Below are 24,194 nucleotides of genomic sequence, written 5' to 3'. Positions count from 1 at the left end.
AGACCAGAGGACATTTCTCCAAAAAGTACAATATTTGTCCACATGTTCAGTTGCTTTTTCTATGGCGGTTTTGGAGCAGTGGCTTCTTCCTTGCTGAGCAGCCTTTCAGGTTATGTCAATATAAGACTTGCTTTACTGTGGAAATAGATCATTTTGTACCCGTTTCCTCCAGCATCTTCACAAGTCTTTTGTTGTTGTTCTGGGATTGATTTGCACTTTTGAGTACGTTCATCTCTAGGAGACAGAACGCGTCTCCTTCCTGAGCGGTATGACGGACATGTATACCTAATACAATGCAACTAAAAGTATTCCTAACCAGCCGTAGCTTTGAAGTGATACACCAGATCAACAGTGGCTAAACAGTTAAAAGAATATGGGCCAGCTAAGAGGAGTGAGTCTATATAAAGCCCTCACCCCCATAACAGCAGGTGGACATGTCAGGGTAACAGTGTGAAGGCAGCCAGACACACAGACCTGGGACCATGCAGACTTATATGGAGAGCTGGGGTCTATCTTAGCCTCTTGGTCAGCCTCTATTTTGGGCCCTGACATGGATAGCTAGCACCTCTGTTTATCATTCCACTCGCCATGCCACCAGGGTTTGAGTGACAAAGGCAGTGGGTGTTTCTCTGACACACACAAAAAGCCACCACAGACGCTGGACACAGATGAATGTAGATAGACATTAATTGTGGAGAAAAATACATTTATCTTCATGCTATAAAATAGGATGGAGACATGTTGTTAAAGATTAACTATAGACAAATCAAAGCTGATGGGTGTGTCCAGTTAAGACACTGGTCTATATGACAAGAAACTGTGGGTATGCATGTTGTTGTAGTGGTTTTGACAGATGACCTTTCTCTGATTACTGTTGTTATTGCAAAGATTGATAGACAATAACACAACTCTTTTGCCAACTGGTTGTCGTGATACGTTGAACGAGACAAAATGTCAAACATATTTGCAGGACAGGCAGGATACGTAGTGACAACAATCCCGAAACACAGAATTCCCCACACGAGGTAATTGAAGCAACTGTGTCATTGACTGTTTCACTGAGGAATAAGGTCGTGTCATGATATATAATTTAGTGTCTGTCCACACAGAAAATGTAGGCTGTAACGTTATGTGTTCTGGTTGCGTTAGTTAACAATCTCATGCAAGGTTAGAGTTTTTGAAATGTCACTTGTCATTCCACTCTGTTACTTAGTGCTCACCGAATTCGTTGAGTTTTCCCCATGTTCACTCTGTTGTTCAACTCTCATGGCAGCAAAACCCGAATTTCTTGTTTATTTCCACAAATGCCTTCAGCCCGACTTCGGAGTCAAACCAACTCCATCTGTCAAACAGCCACACACAAGCAAAGAAGAGTGGTATCCTTGCCTGTCCAAAAAAACGGCGCGTGCAAGCGACGTGTGTGCGCGCGGTTACGTCTGATACAGTATATCAGCACAAGGATGAACTGTTATGAAGTATGTTCACCTATAGGCAAGCTGCAGGGGCATCATTTCAGCTAAATCTAGGATATGGCAGAGTGACCGGACGGTGGGGGGATTGAGTGAGGGTTTCCTCCAAAACATTTTTTTGAAAGCTGAAGCTCATTTATTGCATTTTTACACAATTTAAAACGCTAAAACAAGAAAAAAAAGTACTCTACATTATCATCTTGGCTGCTGTAGCTTCATTTACATCAGTCAACATGGGACATAACAGCCTACCAACAGGTCACACAGCAATGAATTATCTGCTACACACTAGCTCAACATCACGATTAAAAACTCTAGTTTAGTAAATCAATCAGCAGTTAGATAGCCTAACTAGCCATCTACAGCCATTATCCAGCTATGCGCTGGCGCAGTGGCGACCCGTGATTTTTGTTTGTTGCCTGTTTTGCATGTTATTCTGGCATTAATACGTGTCCCATATCAGTTTCCAAATAATGTAAATAATTATTTTTATTGAGGTAATAAAGCCGCATACACATATGGTCTCTTTTTTTGCTTTCTTGAGTAAGGCAGCTCCAAATAGCAGGTGTTTCAGTTTAGCTCAGTGATTTCTGTCGTGGAGGGGCAGCCAGTGAATAATAAAGAGCATAGGGGTTAGTAATCTTCTCTAGTTGTGCGGTGATTGGCTCAGTGTTCTGTCATTTATGGGGAAAGTACGTCACCGCAAAATCTACAGCGAGAGCTAGAAAGTTCAGACCCCTTGGGTGCTGCCATAAATGTACATTAGAAGTGCCCATCCGAGAATGCTCAAGGTCATTGACCACAGGTAAGATGACATCAAATCGTTATATCTGCCGTAGCTTTGATTGGACTGATCATACTTTCAAAATCTTAGCTAGCAAGCTAGACAAGCAGTCATCATCATGAATCACGTCAACAATCTACTGGCAAATCCTTTTCAATCCTTGTAATGTGAAGATCTCTTAAATGACTTCCTCGCCTGGTTCACCAACTACTTCTCAGACAGAGTTCAGTGTGTCAAATCGGAGGGCCTGTTGTCCGGACCTCTGGCAGTCTCTATGGGGGTGCCACAGGGTTCAATTCTTGAGCCTAGTATTTTCTCTATACATCAATGATGTCGCTCTTGCTGCTGGTGATTCTCTGATCCACCTCTATGTAGAGACACCATTCTGTATACTTCTGGCCCTTCTTTGGACACTGTGTTAACAAACCTCCAGACGGGCTTCAATGCCGTACAACTCTCCTTCCGTGGCCTCCAACTGCTCTTAGTAAAACTAAATGCATGCTCTTCAACCGATCGCTGCCCGCACCTGCCCGCCCGTCTAGCATCAATATTCTGGACAGTTCTGACTTAGAATATGTGGACAACTACAAATACCTAGGTGTCTGGTTAGACTGTGAACTCTCCTTCCAGACTCACATTAAGCATCTCCAATCCAAAATGACATCTAGAATCAGCTTTATATTTCGCAACAAAGCAACCTTCACTCATGCTGCCAAACATACCCTCGTAAAACTGACTATCCTACCAATCCTTGACTTCGGCGATGTCATTTGCAAAATAGCCTCCAACACTCTACTCAGCAAATTGGATGCAGTCTATCACACCGTTTTGTCACCAAAGCCCCATATACTACCCACAACTGCGACCTGTATGCTCTCGTTGGCTGGCCCTCGCTTCATATTCGTCACGAAACCCACTGGCTCCAGGTCATCTATAAGTCTTTGCTAGGTAAAGCCCAGCCTTATCTCAGCTCACTGGTCACCATAGCAGCACCCACCCGTAGCACGCTCTCCAGCAGGTATATTTCACCGGTCACCCCCAAAGCCAACTCCTCGTTTGGCCGCCTTTCCTTCCAGTTCTCTGCCGTCAATGACTGGAACGAACTGCAAAAATCACTGAAGTTGGAGACTCATCTCCCTCACTAACTTTAAGCATCAGCTGTCTTAGCAGCTTACAGATCATTGCACCTGTACATAGCCCATCTGTAATTAGTCCACACAACTACCTCATCCCCATATTGTTATTTTTGTTTTACTCCTTTGCACCCCAGTATCTCTACTTGCACATTCGTCTTCTGCACATCTATCACTCCAGTGTTTAATTGCTAAATTGTAATTTATTTCGCCAATATGGCCTATTTATTGCCTTAGCTCCCTATCTTGCTTCATTTGCACACACTGTATATAGACTTTTTTTATTGTGTTATTGACTGTACGTTTGTTTATTCCATGTGTAACTCTGTGTTGTTTGTGTCGCACTGCTTTGCTTTATCTTGGCCAGGTGGCAGTTGCAAATGAGAACTTGTTCTCAATTGGCCTAACTGGTTAAATAAAGGTGAAATAAAAATAAAAAAATAGATAAAACAAATCGGTGCTCATCGGCCATTTTTATTGGACATAAACATTACACAACAAGTTGGAAATTGCAAATTTAAAAATGAGTGGTTTGGAAAGGAATCGGTGGCTAACTGCAAATGTTGCAAAGCAATCACTATTTTGCTTCCCCTGCTATTCGGTGGAGAGGGTGGGTGGTTCAAGTCTGGGTTTAAGGGGCTCTTTTCCAAGCTTAAAATGATAAACATTCACATGAAACACCATGGGCCAGAAAAAGTTGAATATATTGGCCATGCTGTCAATCCAGCATGACTTCTGCCACCTTCAAAACATCTGGAAACTCAGAACTGGGAAATCTCAGACTTCAATGAGTTCAGGACAACTGGGAACTCAGAAAAAATCGATTTCCGACTGTGAAAATACGTTTTTAACGGTCATCCAACTCGGAATTCCAAGTTGGGCTTCTTTCTAGAGCTCCGATCTTAAAAAACACTGACGTCATGATTCAACCTTGTTTTTTCTGAGTTCCCTGTTGTCTTGAAAGCCCCATAAATCCAGAAAATGCCAGACTTTGATGACAAAAGTTTTATGAAAACATTTGTCCACAAGAAGGACCGACGCACCACCTTCCTATTCAAGTGAGCACAGAGTCCAAAAATGTACGTAATATGCCTGGGAGATATGTATATTGTAGCTATTCTTAATGTTCATGCAACGTAAAACCACCACTGGCCCCATCCACAAATAGGAATATTTAAAAATGTAATTACTTTGATTACCCCTTCAAGGAATAATCACGTCTACGCATTATATTTATAGTTTCAATGGAGTGGTGGAGTGAGCCATTAAAAAAAAACATGAAAATAAAATCAGGATGAGGAGAATCGCATTAGGGTTCATTTGTTTGGTGGGGCCAGCAGACATGAGTCTCTAGGCTCATTCTCCATTCACTTTAATGCAATTGCAATACCATTGTTGACTTTGCTTATTTTCCCATCCGCCGCTTGTCCTTGTGCCATTGATTGAGCGCCAGAAAATACACCTAAAGTCAAGTATCAAATTTTCAGTATTTTTTTCAAAAACCCTGAATGACAATGCCGTTGGTGTACTTATACAAATGCAATGTTCTCTTCAGATATTTGAATATGAGGGAATGAGGCACAGAAATGTCTGTTTTGCATTATTCTTTTCCACCCAATATACACATTATGTCTGACTTAACATGAATACCACGTTTAGCTGTTTCTACGAATCCTGTGTCTGTGTTCCATGTTTCATTTCAGTTACATAATATATTTAAAGCTTCTGCATGGTTTTCACATGGCTGTCTGTCTGAAAGACAGGGAGCCTGCTTCAGCCAATGTGTCTTCAGCCTTGTCTGGCATGCAACAATTGAATGCCAAAACAGCAGGCCACCATTTGTCATGTACTTCATATAACTGGTCTTGTGATGTATTTCCTGTTTATAATGTCAGATCTTGACTGATGCGTTCTTGGTGTGGGATCCTGAGGAGTTTGACGGGATCACTGAGATCTCTCTGCCCTCTGAAGCTATATGGGTGCCCGATCTCATCAGTGAATTGTAAGAATTGATACTATGTATTCCTGTTCAAATTTCATAACATGTCATTGGATTACTCAATACACTCGGTCTCTTCGCAGAAATGTTCAACATTTGTCCTTTTATTTTAAATGACAGACTGAAAAGGAAGTGTGTTGACCAGGGTCAGAGTGTCTCATGTTCAACATATAGTACTGTAAGCAGCTGGAACTCTTGTCTTCCCCATAAGTCGTGTTCTTCCCCCTGTTAGTGTGGATGTAGGGGAGTCCCCTGCCATCCCCTATGTGTATGTCAACTCATCGGGGATGGTGAAAAACAACAAGCCTATCCAGGTGGTGTCTGCGTGTGACTTGGAGTTGTAAGCCTACCCCTTTGACAAGCAGAGCTGCACTCTGACCTTCCGCAGCTGGCTTCACTCAGGTTAGCATAGAGAGCTGTAAACACGCTAACATACCCAGTCAAATGACTATACATCTGGATATGCACAGATGTGGCTAAAACACACAATTAGAAGTGCAAAATTACAATGGCATACCTTTCGATACACAAAATACATGCATAAAGCTATGGCACATACAGTATTAAGTACACAAACACGAGCACAGCTGGTAATTTAATATTGTATCAAATCAATAGCAGGTCATATTGACTGAGTGTCATTAAGTCTTAGTAAACTCTCTCCCTGACCTCTACCATCATGTATGCAGTGAGTGAGGAGAACCTGACTCTGTGGAGGAGTGCGGAGGACATCGCCAATGATCAGAAGTCGTTTATGGACGATGGCGAGTGGGAGCTGATGTCTGTGCCCTCCCACTACTGGCAGCTCCGGCTGGATGGCAGAGACTATGCACACATCCAGTTCAACGTGTGTGCCTACTGTTACCAGATCTAGGTCTCTCTTTGTTTCTCTTCAGATACTTGATTTGAAGGAAAGTATTTGAAGAAATACAAATATGACCTATATGTCTAGTGCCAACTGTATCCACATATACAGCAATACATATCCAGTCAGTAAATATGTAATATGTGAATAGGTGTGTTAGTGAGATGTTCTATATGGCTTGATGTCTATCCAACAGGAAACAAAAATGTACACACTTCTCTTGTAGGGAGACTGTGACTGTACAATGACAACTAAATCAGATTGAGTATCGACAGGAGGTTTTTAGCCATCCCCTCCTCCTGGTACTCCTGTTGTGAAGGTGTTCAAGAGATCAGCCAGGGCTTCACGGACAGGATTAAGCGCTAATGCTAATAGATGAGGATGAGGCGCGTCCAGCATGCTGAGAGAGAGAGGCACCATAATGAGGCTGTCTCTGTGGCAGCTGATCAATGGCCGTCTTGTTCTGCCGGAGAAATGGGCCCTGGGCCTGGTGCAGGTGGGGGAGAGACTGCCTGCGAGGATAGGCTAGGCGGGGTTCTGTTGTACATTCAGCTCAGGAGGGCACTTAATGATGGAGTGTCGATCCAGCAGAGCTCATTGGGTTACCTTTACACTACTGCTCATTGTGAAAGCGGTTAAGGGGATTCATGTGTTTTGGGGTACTGGAAGAGGACAGGAAGGTAATACTGTGGAATATGGTTTTCTTGTGGGTTCAGTTGGAAAAAAGTACAGTTGATATCTAAAGCTAAAATGGGGCAGATTTAGGTTTAAGTTAGTGAAGGGAAAAACATTTATTTCTCAATTTCTCACCTATAGGGGAGTTCAAACACATTCTTGACCCACGTGTGACATGAAATAGAAAAGTAAAACTCTCTCTCCCTCTTTTTCACTCCCTCTCACTCGTCAGGTGTTAATCCGCCGGCGCCCCCTGCTGTACGTGGTGAGTCTGCTCATCCCCAGCATCTTCCTCATGGTGGTGGACGTCATCAGCTTCTACTTGCCGCACAACAATGGCACGCGCACTTCAAGACCAGCATCCTCCTGGGCTACACTGTCTTCAGGGTAAACCTGATGGACGAGATGCCTGCCACCACCATCAGAACACCACTCATGGGTATCTTACACCAGCTCCTCTCCTCATCTTTGTTTCAAATGTTCTCTCATATTGTTTGACACACCAAGCTTGCCCTTCATACCCAGCCAAATGAGATGGTTTAGGATGAGTTGGACCGCAGAGTGAAGGAAAGCAGCCAAGAAGTGCTCAGCATATGTGGGAACTCCTTTAAGACTGTTTGAAAAGCATTCCTCATGAAGCTGGTTGAGATAATCCCAAGAGTGTGCAAAGCTGTCATCAAGGCAAAGTATGTCTACTTTGAAGAATCTAAAATCTAAATATATTTTGATGTATTTAACACTTTTTTGGTTACTGGATGATTCAGTATGTGTTATTTCATAGTTTTGATGTCTTCACTATTATGCTACAATGTAGAAAATAGTAAAAATAAAGAGAAACTTGAATAAGTCTGTGTCCAAACTTTTGACTGGTACTGTATTTCTGATCTAAGACATGTTCTGTAAAAATTAAGATTAGTATTTTTCTAACAGGTGTATTGTTGATGTTTGGTGTTCTCCATCTTATAGGTGTGTTCTTTGCGGTGTGCATGACGCTGCTGGTGCTGAAACTATCCATCTCCATATTTGTAGTGAAGCTCCTCTACCACAATGAGAAGGAGGTCAAGGAGATGTCAGTGTCTGCCTGTCACCTCGATAAGTACGGCTCGTCCAGCCAGACCTTCCTCGAGAGCAACTTCACCTCTGTCAAAACACTAAATGATGTGGATCAGTGTGGGGGTGAGAGGGGACCTGTGTTTGGATGCTTTGTATTTCTTGGTCATAGGACACAAGAGTGTGACTGGGTATTAGGACCCAACATTTAGCAGGTGGTGGTTTTCCTAACTTTCCACAGATTTCTTATTCTATTTGATATGTAATGGCCAGCTCTGACACATTTTCATGTTGACAACAACTCTATGTTCCTCTGTATTAACATCAAAACGATCAGAGAGAAAATACACCTTTACAGTATGTCTAGACATACTAGTGGCAAGAAGAAGTATGTGAACCCTTTGGAATGACCTGGACTTCTACATACATTTGTTATACAATGTGATCTGATCTTCATCTAAGTCACAACAATAGACAAACACAGTCTGCTTAAACTAATAAAACACAAACAATTATACGTTTTAATGTCTTTATTGAACACACCATGTAAACATTTAGAGTGCAGGTTGGGAAAAGTATGTGAACCCTTAGATTTAATATATTATTTGGCAGCAATAACCTCAACCAAACATTTTCTGTAGTTGCGGATCAGACCTGCTCAATGGTCAGAAGTAATTTTGGACCATTCCTCTTTGCAAAACTGTTTCAGTTCAGCAATATTCTTGGGATGTCAGGTGTGACCCGCTCTTTTGAGGTCATGCCACAGCATCTCAATTGGGTTGAGGTCAGGACTTTGACTGGGCCATTTTCTTTGACTGGGCATTTTCTTCTGTTGAAGCCATTCTGTTGTTGATTTACTTCTATATTTTGGGTCGTTGTCCTGTTGCATCACCTAACTTCTGTTGAGCTTCAATTGGCAGACAAATAGAGAGTAGCAACAGTGCTGAACTTTCTCCATTTATAGACATTTTGTCTTATTGTAGACTGAACATCAAGGCTTTTAGAGATACTTTTGTAACCCTTTCCAGCTTAATGCAAGTCAACATTTCTTAGTCTTTGGTCTTCTGAGACCTCTTTTGTTTGAGGCATGGTTCACATCAGGCAATGCTTCTTGTGAATAGCAAATTCAAATTTAGTGAGTGTTTTTTATAGGGCAGGGCAGCTCTAACCAACATCTCCAATCTTGTCTCAATGATTGGACTCCAGGTTAGCTGACTCCTGACTCAAATGAGCTTTTGGAGAAGTCTTTAGCCTAGGGGTTCACATAATTTTTCCAACTTACACTGTGAATGTTTAAATGATGTATTCAGTATAGACAAGAAAAATACAATCATTTGTGTGCTATTAGTTTAAGCAGACTGTGTGTGTCTGTTGTTGTGACTTAGATGAAGATCAGGTCTAATTTGATTACCAATTTGTGCAGAAATCCAGATAATTCCAAATGGTTCACATACTTTTTCTTGCCACTGTATTCAATCAACAGTTTGACTTTTATTTAATTTACTTGTTAAGATTGCATTGTAGCAACAGAATATCTTCTCTTCGGACATTCAAGTGTCCAACCCCATCATAACCCCACCTACATGTTGTCCCTCCAGGCTTTGAGTTTGACCTGGCTCCAGAGGAACTGCTGTCTCTGAGCGAGCCCCAGGAGAGTACTCCTCGGCTGGAGAGTATTCTCCAGGAGGTGGTGGCCCTGAGGCTCTACCTGCAGGAGGGAGAGAGTGACGACTCAGCCCAGGCTGACTAGGTGGCCCTCTGCTGCAAGGTGGACGACCTCCTGTTCCGAGTCTACCTGCTAATCCTGGTTGTCTACACCAACACTCTGCTGCTACTGTGGGCCATCTGGAGCTCTGCATGAGGATAGAAGGGGAGAAAAACTTTGTTTGAATGCATTTATTTTGCTCTAATGAAATGTTAAAAGTCAATTAAGGGTTATTGATGTGGTTGAGCCGACCCCCCCCCCCCCCCCCCTTTGTCCCCACTTCTTCTTTTGATACGGTAACAGCTATTTAATTTAATCAATACTGTATTGTCATGTACTATTGGAAGATTGCCCCATACATAAATACAGACTCATGTACTATTGGAATATTGCCCCATACATAAATACAGACTCATGTATTAACATATTCATTCTGATGTGTTTCATAAAAATATATATCTTGCTCATGTTCTCCGGGCACATTCTGTTACATCAATGCTATGTTATTCTACATGAACTTTAATCACCATGCTCCCCTGAAACTTGTACAAAATCAATAAAGCACATTCAAAGTCTAGCTTAGGCAACTGCATTCCATGTTGGCTCACTCATAGTCGTCAAAAAGATACATGAGTTACTCATAAAAACCTTTGGATGGTAACGATCTATGTAAATAGAATTTTCCCTTGAATACCAGACATTTGCTTTGAGCAGATCACGTTACAACTCATTGTATGGCCACCTCCTTGAGTTGAGGAAATAAATTAATGCTGGTTATTGTTTGCTGAAAATGTTATGTTGTTCATTCATATTTGTAATGTAACTTCTTAGTCCCCTTCATATCAAACAAGTCATGTTGCTAGCCTACAAATAAATTCATATTTTCAACTGTGGCACTTGGTTTGATTATGTATCCTGTTTTTAGCTAGAGTTGTGCAGGGATATATGGAACTACAGTACCAGTTAAAGTTTGGACACACCTACTCATTCAAGGGTTTCTTTATGTTTTACTATTCCCTACCTTGTAGAATAATAGTGAAGGCATCAAACTATGAAATAACACATGTGGAATCATGTACTAACCAAAACCAAAAAAGTGTTAAACAAATCAAAATATATTTTATATTTGAGATTCTTCAAAGTAGCCACCCTTTGCATTCATGACAGCTTTGCACACTCTTGGCATTCTCTCAACCAGCTTCATGAGGTAGTCATCTGGAATGCATTTCAATTAACAGGTGTGCCTTCTTAAAAGTGCATTTGTGGAATTTATTTCCTTCTTGATGCGTTTGAGCTAATCAGTTGTGTTGTGACAAGGTAGGGTTGGTATTCAGAAGATAGCCCTATTTGGTAAAATCCAAGTCCATAATATGGCAAGAACAGCTCAAATAAGCAAAGAGAAATGACAGTCCATCATTACTTTAAGACATGAAGGTCAGTCAATGCAGAAACAATTTCAAGAACTTTCAAAGTGCAGTCGCAAAAGCCATCAAGCGCTATGATGAAACTGGCTCTCATGAGAACCGGCTCTCACGAGGACCGCCACAGGAAAGGAAGACCCAGAGTTACCTCTGCTGCAGAGGATACGTTTATTAGAGTTAACTAGCTCTCACGAGGACCGCCACAGGAAAGGAAGACCCAGAGTTACCTCTGCTGCAGAGGATAAGTTCATTAGAATAACTGCACCTCAGATTGCAGCCCAAATAAATGCTTCACGGAGTTCAAATAACAGACATCTCAACATCAACTTTTCAGAGGAGACTGTGTGAATCAGGTCTTCGTGGTCGAATTGCTGCAAAGAAACCACTACTAAAGGTCACCAATAATAAGAAGAGACTTGCTTGGGCCTAGAAACATGAGCAATGGACATTAGACCAGTGGAAATCTGTCTTTTAGTCCAAATTTGAGGTTTTGGCTCCAACCACTTGTCTTTGTGAGACGCAGAGTAGGTGAACGAATGATCTCTAAATGTGTGGTGCCCACCGTAAAGCATGGAGGAGGAGGTGTGATGTTGTGGGGGTGCTTTGCTGGTGATAGGTCATCCCATCTTGTTTGGGCTTAGTGGGACTATAATTTGTTTTCAACAGCACAATGACCCAACACACCTGTAGGCTGTGTAAGGGCTATTTGACCAAGAAGGAGAGTGATGGAGTGCTGCATCAGATGACCTGGCCTCCACAATCACCTGACCTCAACCCAATTAAGATGATTTGGGATGAGTTGGACCGCAGAGTGAAGGAAAAGAAGACAACAATTGCTCAGCATATGTGGGAACTCATTGAAGACTGTTGGAAAAGCATTCCAGGTAAAGCTGGTTGAGACAATGCCAAGAGTGTGCAAAGCTGTCATCATGGCAAGGGTGGCTACCTTGAAGAATCTAAAATACAAAATATATTTTGATGTATTTTTTGGTTACTACATGATTCCATATGTGTTATTTCATCGTTTTGATGTCTCCACTATTATTCTACAATGGTAGAAAATAGTACAAATAAAGAAAAACCCTTGAATGACTAGGTGTGTCCTAAACTTTTGACTGCTACTGTATTTTAAAGGATCCAGCTAGTACAATGAGTAATGACTGATTTGCTCTTAGTAGCTACATATTTTCAAGCGTTTTTGTGTGTCATTAATGGACATGATTTTTCAACAAAGTTTTATCTCTAAGTCCCCCAAAACATTAAATGTTTAATTGTTGATATATGCAGTAGGCATGTTTTTTATCCAAAGATGACGCATGTGTTTTCGCAGCAGTGTGTATCATCTATCCATGTAACATAAACTGTATCAGCAGGATCCTATCACATAATAAAAGTCATAGATTCAATTTCGTTGTAGATTGCAGTACATATTCCCCCAACATAAGCAGTTTAAGAAATCAATGAACAAAATGACATCTAAGATCAGTATCAAATGTCAGTTGGATCTTGTTAGTGAGATAAGAGAAAACTGACCTGCACTTAAACTCCCATATGAAAACCAAGCTGCCAGAGAAAATAGGCCTATGCTCCTCTGTATGTTCAGGAAATCAATTTCTTAATGCAGGATCTTTTTTGAGAGAAATCGTATCTCCACAGTAAGCTTATAAAATACATTGAGGATTCAGTTGGAGGAAAAAAGCTGATATACCACACAAAACTTGATCCATACACAGACATCTGTTAGGCTACACGTCCAGATACTGTAAACTTGGATAGGCCTGAGTGCTCCGAGTTATCTGCTCAGGACATGTGATGACTTACGATAACCTCAGCTGCTTCCAATCCCCATCATAAAATCCCCGATGGACACACCCTCGTGTTCATAGTTACATCAGCTGGCTAAGACAGCGTCATGCAGAATGAAACTTAATTTAACTAATACATGATACCGTAGACATTAGGCTACAGTGGACACCCCTGAATATGGGTCTCGGCGGCGGCAGTAGACTGCTGTATCTCAAAACTGAGCACTGCTCATTATAGACAAGCTCAAGGCAGAGAAGTGAAACATAGTGCAGAATGAGAAGTTCAGCACTCTGGACAGCGCTCGTCTTGCTCTTGATACAAGGCACCGCGCGAGCCTGCACAGGTAAGAAGATGCACGTGCAAAATTAATTCCAGATAGGTTGTGGCGTTATTGACAGAGGTTGCCTGTTTTGGAAGTTGACATTTTATATAATGCTAGATTTACACAATAATAATTGTACAACTCTCAATATGTTGCATTTAGTGGATATGTTGAATCAGCATGTTGAAACGATGTGTTTTACCTCCGTTAGTCAAGAAACTGGGCAATAATACCGGACGCTTTGCCAATGCCACCTTGGTACGTCTCTCCGAGTACTTGAGTGCTGGGTACAAGAAGGGGGTTCGACCCGTGCGCAACTGGCGAAATTGCACAATGGTGGCCATCGACCTTATGGTGTACTCTATCCTCAGTGTGGGAAGTAGGCCTCCTGCTCTTAGTAGAATAATAGTTCAGTATGCTGAGAAGAACCAGGTTCTGACAACATATGTATGGTACAGGCAGGTAAGACAAATAACTATTTGCAATAAATAGCTAAATAACTATTTAAACAACAAATGGATTTTGTTGAAAAAAAGTTTCCAAGAAATTAAAACATACATAAAACTTGTAAAAACTACAGTAGAACATAGTTATGTCTCTCCTTTGGACATTTATCAAACACATCTTCTCAGAGGATCTTATACCATACTTGTTACTATTAATACTATACCATGCTTACCGGCCTATGCTATAACTCTGTATCAGGAATGGACAGATGAATTATTGGTATGGAACCCAGAGGACTTTGAGGATGTGAATCAAATGTCCGTACCGATTGCCAATGTGTGGGTGCCTGACATACTAATCAACGAGTTGTAAGTCCAGTGTTTTGTAATCGTTATTGTCGGTGTAGGCCATCGCATCTTAGGCCATGCAGTCAAATCAAAGTCTGCATAAAACAGTATTGTTTATCATTGATTAAGCATTACTAAAGTACAGTGCAGTGTAAAGTGTGTGTGTGTGTAATACGCTGAAATATTAGTTGTCCAAATCAGCCACAAACATTTATTGCATCTCTATGCTTTGGTTTGAGTTGTGCTTCCTGCTCTAATCTCTCAGTGTGGATGTGGGTAAGTCTCAGGATATTCCCTATGTGTACGTGACCCATTATGGTCTGGTGCGCAACTACAAGCCCATCCAGGTGGTGACAGCCTGCACTCTCAACATCTACAACTTCCCCTTTGACGTCCAGAACTGCAGCCTGACCTTCCAGAGCTGGCTCCATACCCGTAAAACATGTCTTATTTAGTCATCTGGCTTTGCATGTGGGGAAAAGCCTTTCAACTGCACATACTGTTGGCTACAATACTAGGTATAATGCCTTTTTACATGTTTGTAAGAGAGGTGGGGATGGATAAGCTAAGTGTCAGTCACTCGGTCCTCAACATTTTTGTATTATTTTGTATTTAAAAAAAATAATTTTCCTAGTGCCAGCTGTGGCTGAGGACTGCTGATAATGGTCATTTACATAATTTACATGAATCTGAACCCACTGACCTATGTCTCCTCCATGTCCATGTCTGTAGTTAATGACTTCGACCTCAAGCTGATGAGGAGCGCAGAGGAACTCAAGGTGGACAAGAGTGTCTTCATGAACCAGGGGGAGTGGGAGCTGCTACACGCCTTGTCGAAATACAAGAGCTTCAGTCTGGACAACGTTGACTCCTATGCCGAGATGAAGTTCAATGTGAGTATATATAACATAATCATTCATTACCTTTTATTTATGTATCCATGACAGGTTTGGAAATATAGTATTTGGCAATGATTGAGCTGGTTTGTAAGATTGTTAGGGTTGCAAAGTTCTGGTTGCAAACAACTTTCCCAAAATTCCCAAGTTATCCAGATATTCTGGTAGGAGGATTCTCAGATTTCCTGCTTATTCCCTCCTGAATCCAGTAATCTTCCAACCGGGATTTCTGGAAAACCGGGGAACTTTGGGAAAATTGACGGAATTTAGGCGACCCTATGCATGATGAGGAAGTAAATGGCAATAGTTAAAAGAGTACAATAAAGGGATGGGAAAGATCCCCACAATTCAGCTAGTGCCAACACATGTTAAAATGATATGCAGTATATACTTTTACATTACTATATACAATCATGTTCAAATCAATCATATCGTGTACATAATACCTTAGCGCAAATCATTTATTCAAAACCAAACCGAACCTGACAGAAAAGCAAGACCTTTAGTAAGAATAGATCAAATAGAGAAATATATGAAGATAGTAGACCCTTACCTTGACCTCTACCGCATGAGGCTTTATTGGAAACATAAGATCTTCAGCTGTATTAAATAGGTATTGAGAATGGACGTTTTTCGTATGCATCATACAAAGAAAGCAGGCTTGCTTTATGGAAAATTAACACAAGGATATGAGTGAGGATCTCCAGGTGAAAGTGTGATATAGAGTGCACTCCCATCCCACCTCCGTTTTAGGGTCATTGATAGAATATGTTGGTATATTGTTCTTTCCACGGTCAAAATGTTTTTCTGCCAGATACTGTATATGTAATGAGATATGGAAATGCGTACAACTTCTTGTTAATTACTGCTCTATTCCCAATTATTGTTTATTTGGATCCCCATTAGCTTTTGCAGAAGCAGCAGCTACTCTTCCTGGGGCCCACACACACCAAAAAACATCACAAGTAACAAACACTGATACACTGATAGACAAGGACAGTCACGCAAATAAAAATTACAACGATATACAAACAATACAAATCAAAGTGTGTGTGATCGAGTGTCTGTGTGTGTGTGTGTGCGTGTGCATCCTCTCACAGTCCTGATACACTGATAGACAAGAATAGTCACACAAATAAAAATTACAACGATATACAAACAATGATCGAGTGTCGAGTGTCTGAGTGTCTGTTTGTGCGTGTCCTCTCACAGTCCCCACCTTCCATGAGATGTTGTTTAATCAGTTTTTTTAAAAGGTAATTTAGCTGTTTGCTTGAGTAAATGGAGATAGAAGGGAGTTCCATGTGATCATGACTCTGTATAAAACTGTGCCTTTGCGGTGAATTCGTTTTGGACTTGGGGACTGTGAAGAGACCCCTGGTGCATGTCTTGTGGGGTATGTATGGGTGTCTGAGCTGAATGTTATTTGATTATGCAGACAATCTGGAATTTTCATCACAGTAATACTTCTCATAAAAACTAGAAGAGAAGCAATGAATCTCTCGTCAACCTTGATGAATGTCATCAGGTGGTGATCCGACGCAGACCTCTGTCCTACACTGTGAACCTGTTGCCGCCCAGCATCTTCCTGATGGTGACGGACCCGGTGGGCTTCTACCTCCCCCAAACAGAGGAGAGCAAGTGTCCTTCAAGATCACCCTGCTCCTGGGCTACTCCGTTTTCCTCATCATAGTCTCCGACACGCTGCCCGCCACCGCCATCGGCAAGTCGCTCATAGGTGAGAAATGCAGCTGGTGCATTAGTGGCTCAGATTTTTGAGACGTGTCATTAAGGATGGGATTGTGAGCTCTGTTGCTGTTAAGAATAGGTTGAAGTAGTAGTGAAGGACTATTGTTTGTTGGGGCCCTGGTCAAAAGGCCCTGGTCAAAACTAGTGCACTACATAGGGAATAGGGTGCCATTTGCGACATAGCCGGTGTCTTCTATGGGTATACCTTGTAGTGTGCAGCGGTCATATCGATTCATCCCTCTCTCTCTAGGTGTATACTTTGTAGTGTGCATGGCTCTGTTGGTGATCAGCCTGAAAGAGACAGTGTTGATAGTCCGTCTGATGCATAAGCAGGACCTGCAGCCCCACGTGCCCCAGTGGCTCAAACACGTGGTGCTGGAGCGGGTCACAGTCCTCCTGTGCATCCGCAACAAGCACAGCCTGTGCTCCATGCTGTCCCGGGACTACGACCACGTGGGCCATTACAAAGAGAACAACATCAGCCAGGGTATTGTATCTACACGAGAGTTGGGTAGAAAGAAAAGTATGAGATAAGGAGAAAAGAGGGAAGGGAGAGGGAAAAGGTGAGCTTTAAGAGGGAAAAAAGACATGGGCAGTAGTTCTAGTATACAATGTTCTCTCTGAGCAGTATTCATTGATTTAAAAAACACAGCAGCATTAAAACATCTATCATAGAGAGTGAGAAAGAGAGAGAAAAGGATAAAAAGAGACATTTACAGGTCTGTTTTCTCTCTTTGGAAATAATCAATGTCTGTCACTTTGGGACAATAAATAAATGTTGCATCCACAAACTCAACACAACATGGGATACTTAAAATACAAGTACATCCTGTTATATGACCTCACTCCACCCACTCTCTCCCTGTGTGACCCCTTGGAGCTCTATGTAACCACCACCTTCACCACACCTGCGAGATCGGCCGTGGCGGCGAGGACAGCAGGGAGCAGGGTCTGGGGAGCCTGGTGGTCCTGCCCGTGGTGCGTGACACCACACAGCCGTTATGGACAACACCTAGCACGAGATCTCGTCCATCCGCGGCATCCTGGAGAAGAAGGACAAGTGCCGGGACATCGCCAAGGAGTGGCTGCTGGTGGGCTACGTGCTGGACGTGCTGCTCTTCAGGGTCTACCTGGTGGCCATGCTGGCCTACAGCATCACCCTGGGCACCCTCTGGTCCATGTGCCAGTACGCATGAGCTCCTCACAGTGGAGAAGGGTCTAACGGTGGATGTGGAGGGCCTTATTGTGGAGCAGGGCCTGATGATATAGGTGGAGGGTCTTACTGTGGGGGAGGGCCTGACAGTGGATGTGGGGACATAGAAGGCTTACGTATGCCTGATACAAAGAGTTTTATTGAGGTGGATCTGTTCAGCTGAACCTCATGGTAGAGGTAAAGTAGGGGGTACTTTGAGTCTGAGGTCATTCTTGGGACTAGAGAGATGAGAGGGAAGATGCAGTGGATGCTGGTTTAGGAGGATATATGGAGTATGTGGAGGAGAGGTAATGCTATTTGGTTGCATTTTCTTTTAAATGGCATAGTTTGTATATTCCAAGATCAACTTCACTCCTTCAGTTGAATATAGTGTTAATATTGTTAATAAATTATAAGAAACATATAACGTGATATTAATCATCACATTTCAATTGATAAAGGTTATTTATTATTATGAAAGTCACTGCAATACTTGTTCACCTGATGTTCTCTAACATTACGAAATGTGTGAATATTAAAGTTAATTGAATTATGTCCCTTACATGCCATCAATCAGGTATCTAGCCACGAGGATGACAGACTGGATTCAATCTGATCATGCTTGTCACGCCCTTCAGTGAAGCCAAGAGGCCGGTGGCGTAGACCTCCGGAATTGGTACACGGAAAGATCAGCAGTACCGGGAGAATCCGTGACAAATACAGCCAATGTCCACATTCAAGAAAATGCCAGATAGGCTGGTCCATTTTTTGCCTCCTGGGCCTATACATTTTTTTTTTCTCACCAAATTAACATTATCTGGCTAATAATGGGGGCATCTTGGGGAAAAATATGGGCCGGTGTGGGGGCCTCAAGGAATCTGCTAGGGCAGATTTCTAGTCCCAGTCCGCCCCTGTCCATATTCAAATGATGGGAGGTGAAAATAAAGCAATTTTCCGTTTTATATTATAATGATTTGTATTATTATTAAATTGCCGATTAGGGTTTAAGCCATACAAGAGACTTCAATACACCACACTAACCACAGGGTGGCACAGTAGTGCTCTGCCCAGCCCTATCCACCCTCATGCTCCAGTACAGAGAAGGTATTAATTCCTCTCAGGGATGGCCTATTTTCATTTATTTTTTATTTAACCTTTATTTAACTAGGCAAGTCAGTTAAGAACACATTTTTATTTACAATGACGGCCTACCCCGTCCAAACCCTCCCCTAACCCGGACGATGCTGGGACAATTGTACGCCGTCTTATGGGACTCCAGATCAAGGCCGGTTGTGATACAGCCCGGGATCAAACCCGGGTCTGTAGTGACGCCTCTAGCACTGTGATGCAGTGCCTTAGACCACTGTGCTACTTGGAACCCTAGCCCGCGGACTGACACTAATGTACTAAACGTAAAGATTTTGGCCTCACTGGAAAATGGACTCAGTGGGAGTACTCAGATAGGATAAATGCCATTGACACCCAACATAATTAAAGCCTAAAACCGTTCCACAGTAAATGGGAGCATCGATCCCAATATATTCAACAAGTATCCAGGCTACATCAGTTCCTGGGTCTGTGTGGACGACTGACTCTAGCCCTTTTAGTTCAGCACTATGCCTGGCTGTTTCATTCCCCCCAAGTTTTAGTTGATTTTCAGCTATAATAAATGCTTTATCAGTGTGACGCTTGGATTAGAAGATCTCTGAAAATGTCTGGTATTTATAAATGGTGTTCTAAAACTACCTACAGTAAACATTCCAAAATGGTAATAAAAAACAACACAGGAAATGTTATCAATGAGTATTGCCATAAATAAGCATGACTCCAGGCTTTCAATAGTTTGTCTATTTTTTGAAAAATAATAAAGTACAACCAGAGAGGGTAGACATCTGACTAGGGCTGCAACATTCCGGAACATTCCCAAATTCCCAGGTTTTACTCAAATCTTCTTTGGAGGATTCTGGATTTCCTGATTAATCCCCCCTAACACATCTGGGAATTTTGATAAAGCTACCGGAATTGTTGCATCCCTACATCTGACTGTAGCCTACCATCTTCGGTAAAAGTAGTATACACGGCCTACCCCGTCCAAACCCTCCCCTAACCCGGACGATGCTGGGTCAATTGTACGCCGTCTTATGGGACTCCAGATCAAGGCCGGTTGTGATACAGCCCGGGATCAAACCCGGGTCTGTAGTGACGCCTCTAGCACTGTGATGCAGTGCTTTAGACCACTGTGCTACTTGGAGTAGTACACTAGACTAACACTAGAGGGTTCCATTACCAGCATTAACCAGTACTACACTTATGGAGTTGCAGGAACACACAATGAGCTTCAACAGTCATTTCTACACCAGTTACTAAAAACCATACAACAGCTAAGTTCATAAGACACATCTCCAAATTGCAATAAAGCTATGGACCTCTATTTTATAAACTCCTTGAACAACATCTACTTTAAATAAACAACAAATTACAATTCCAGAGAAGACGCCAAAACTACAATTACTATTCCACCAACGGATTAAATTATCAAGATTGAAGACTCAGCATTTTCTGTCATGCATTATAACTTCATTCTGTGGCCAGTGCACAGAACAGTTTGTTTAATCAGTTACCTTAATCAGTAACCTCAGGAAACCTTTTTTATAATTATCCCCATCCAACATATTCTCAAACCACAAAAGTTCAGTGACCACAAAAATCATACAAAACTAAGTCTACCATAACAGCAACAACATGAAACACACAGAATAGTTCAGTTACGTGTTGCTCAGGTTGCTTGCTGTATTACAGTAAATTAGTAGGGGCGGCCATGTTGTTTGGCTCTCTCCTCTCCGAGGCTGGATCAATGCCTGGGGTGGGGGAGGCTAACGCCTACAGGCCAACGCCTACAGGCCAGGCTTAGCTGAGAAAACAATCCCAGGGATTTGGACAAAACCGGTCCCCCTCCATTCAACAGGCCCACTGTCTGAACCCTCTCTATCCATTAGATCATATTTGGGTCAAAGAGCACATAAAGATGGGACCCCCTGGCTCCCCCACACACAAAGCCCTGCAGCCATCCCCCTCCCCCCACTCGAGAGGCCATTCACTGGACCCTGCCCCTTCCACTCACATTGCCCACAAGGGTCACATGAGTCCAATCAACCAAGGCCAAAAATCCCCACTCTGCTTCGTTTTTAAAAACAAAATTGGGATCAAACTGAACTCATGGTGTCCCGTTGATGAAGGAGCATACTCATCATCAGGGGATGTGTCCTCTTCTAGTGTTTTCCTTTCCCTAAATCACCAAAGACCCTTAAAACAATCAAGATAGTCCAAGACAGCCTAACTCTCCACTACGACTAGCCACATTGGGTTTGATATGCAGAGGCGTGAATAGCGAAAGAAAAGTAGCTCATTAGCTGAGGGGAGAGGTCAGGGTCTGCATATGCTGCCCAAAGACGGATAGGAAGGGAGAGGGCTGCCTGATATAATAGGGAGCCGAAGGAGAACCTCTGGTCTCTTGTTTGCGCCGAAACAGATGGCAGGGTCTCCTGGCTTGATTAACCTGGTTAGGTCAGCTATAAGGAAGCCGATCTTAGATGTTCCAGATTGAAAGAAAGGCTCTCATCTCTGGGAGAAATTATTCAAGTTGCTATAATACTTTGTCTAATGAGCACAGGACTTCGAAATAATAATGTTGACGTGAATATGATGGTGGTGATTTGGAAAATAAGGACATCTAAGCCTGTGCTGTGATTCCAGGAGTGTTTGAAGAGTGTCTAGATGAGTTGCTGTCAGTCTGGTGTGTTGCTGAGGTGTAATTGTGTCCATCTAGTTAGCACAACCTTCCAAAGCAAAATGGTTCCAAATAACACAGAGAGCGAGAAAGAGAGAGACAGAGCCAGAGAGAGGGGGTGGGGTGAGGGAAGGAAGAAGGATAGAGGAGAGGAAAACAGACAGCGAGAAAGAGAGACAGACAGAGCCAGAGAGAGGGGGTGGAGGAAGGAAGAAGGAAAGAGGAGAGGAAAATAGAGAGCGAGAAAGAGAGACAGACAGAGCCAGAGAGAGGGGGTGGAGGAAGGAAGAAGGATAGAGGAGAGGAAAACAGAGAGCGAGAAAGAGAGACAGACAGAGCCAGAGAGAGGGGGTGGGGTGGAGGAAGGAAGAAGGAAAGAGGATAGGAAAACAGAGAGCGAGAAAGAGAGTGAGAGAAAGATAGAGGGAAGATAGAAAGTGAGGAATACTAAAGCCCACCAGATAGCTCAGTTTAGTATAATGCCATGTTTGTATCGCTTCCTAGATGCACGGAAAAACTGAACCATTTGTGTCTGCAACGTTTTCCCCCTAACAGCAATCCAGGTGGCAGCAATAATGGCGTGCACCCTGCATATCTAATGATAGCATTTATTACCTACATAATGAGAGAGGAATGTAGGACATGGTCGCTAGGCAAGCACTGACACAACGCTAACCATTAGCACTTCCATTTGGTTCTATGTCAACAGACTACCGTCTCTGTCAGAAAATACCTAGCTGGTCAATCTACATGCAGAACACATACACCCACCCATGGCTCTACTGTCTGGTAGATGTAATAATTCCAACCACAACACTGACCATGTCATGTTCTTACTCAAGAGGCTTTTCGCTACAGCTCAACAGCAGGGGGTGCTGCTGTGATCAACAACACAAATGACCTCTTCATATGCAATACAACATGGCTTCGCATCAGCCTCCTGTAGTGGATCATATATTCTGTGCTACACTTAACGGCCCACTTACACTATACCCAAATGAGCTCCCGTAGTGGAAAGCAGCCACAGGAAATAAAGATACACTAGTAAAAGGAGTGGCAGTGGTGGCATATTACTACATTTACTTGACTTGATTTAATGCCTTCTGCTTGGCAAGGCTTTTCTGGCATTAGGTGACTAAACGCATTTAAGAACTGAGCAGTGAGTACTACATCTTTACCCCATCACTAGTATAGTGGAATATAATACTCCCTCTGTAGCCCAACTGACTTATTCAGATCACCATAATTCCAATTCCTCCGGTGCTTTTAAAGAAATTGACAAAAAGGGATGACAGAGGGTTGAGGATCAATACATATTTTTGTGGGACTGGTGGAAGAGAGAAAAGGGTTGAATGAGAAAAGCTGTTGCCTTCAGATGTGAGAGGAGGGGAAGCTGGGGAGAATCTCATGGGGGGCGGTATATGCATCTTCATTTGTCAGCCGCAGCAACGGTCCACCCAGTGACTTCATGGTTGTTACCCATGTTTACAGAGCTGCTTTTGAAGGACACAGTTCTGCATAACAAGAACAGCACTACGGCTCTCCAACATCGTGTAAACCTGTAATTCATTTTTAGTATCTATACAGTATTGAACTGTGGGTTGGCATCTGAAGAGTCCACAGAGTATATGAGGAATGGGTCACCCAGAAAGCACCACATTAGAAAACAGGCAGACAAACTTGAGTCCATTTTTTATTGATTTTCTAACTGCAGATTGAAGGTATACAACTGAACATCGTTATTTTTCTGAGACTCATAAATAAAAATACAAAAAAAATGTTCACTACAAAACAATCTACTGTTAGTAGGATGTAAAAAATATTATCTTTCACTATCGAAGGCACAAAATGTACTTAGTGACAACATGGATAATAAAACCTGCAGCATTTAAATCTCTTATTTATTTTTTATTTTTTTCACACTCCATCATAGAAACACTGAAATTTTACAAAGAGATGTGTCTGATCCTACACGGAAAGAAAATAAACTAAATCAACAGACAGATGCTGGGATCCGTGGCACAACTAACATGGGAAGCAGGGCCACAGACACACAGCTAATCGCTGGAAAAGACAAAGGACCTTTGCAAAGTTCTAATGCAAATTAAATCATTTTTATTCAAATGACAGAAAAAAGTAGAAATTAAATTATAATAATTGGGCACCTTCTAAGATTAGGCTAAGATCAGGTGCTGAGGTAGACGAAAACGATAACAATTCAAATAATAATAAAAACACTATTTTCTTAATACAGAGCAACTCGACTGGCACTTGTGCTGTCACAACAAGGAAGAATGAAACAAAATGACAGACAAGCCAGAAAGAGAGAAAGAGAGAGAAAAGCTTTGTAATGCTTGGTCCGACAGGGCAATTGGTCCTCAGTGCTAATATAAAAAGACAATGTCTTGGTGCTTTGATACTCAAACAGTTTAGTCTGGACCTCAAATGGCACATGCATGGCAACACTGCATGAAATGGCTACTTGTTCTAGAACACCACACTGAAACAGAGTGCCTACTCCAGGGATGCCATGATTTTGTAAGGCTC

At 42.3% G+C, this 24,194-nt stretch overlaps 1 protein-coding gene and 2 pseudogenes across 8 annotated transcripts in view; 2 read left to right on the top strand and 1 right to left on the bottom strand.

The window, feature by feature from the left end:
- The window catches only part of LOC139418160 (ubiquitin carboxyl-terminal hydrolase 28-like), a 33,287-nt gene extending 31,226 nt beyond the window's left edge, over positions 1-2,061 (bottom strand). For 3 of the 8 annotated variants that reach the window (XM_071167407.1, XM_071167408.1, XM_071167410.1), the window contains exon 1: positions 1,221-1,472. In XM_071167407.1, the coding sequence (XP_071023508.1) occupies positions 1,221-1,268 (48 nt within the window). In that variant the 5' untranslated portion in view covers positions 1,269-1,472. Of the gene's footprint in view, positions 1-1,220 lie in introns of all 8 variants that reach the window. The other 5 variants (XM_071167404.1, XM_071167409.1, XM_071167403.1 and 2 more) reach the window with 4 other exon arrangements.
- A 2,967-nt stretch (positions 2,062-5,028) lies between these two features.
- Positions 5,029-9,725, top strand: LOC139419194 (5-hydroxytryptamine receptor 3A-like; annotated as a pseudogene).
- Positions 9,726-13,180: 3,455 nt separating this feature from the next.
- LOC139419478 (5-hydroxytryptamine receptor 3A-like) lies at positions 13,181-17,864 on the top strand (annotated as a pseudogene).
- Positions 17,865-24,194: the final 6,330 nt, after the last annotated feature.

The sequence above is a fragment of the Oncorhynchus clarkii genome, chromosome 10 (genome assembly GCF_045791955.1).
Source record: "Oncorhynchus clarkii lewisi isolate Uvic-CL-2024 chromosome 10, UVic_Ocla_1.0, whole genome shotgun sequence".
Lineage (NCBI taxonomy): Eukaryota > Metazoa > Chordata > Actinopteri > Salmoniformes > Salmonidae > Oncorhynchus > Oncorhynchus clarkii.
This window is presented reverse-complemented; position numbering and strand designations above follow the sequence as displayed.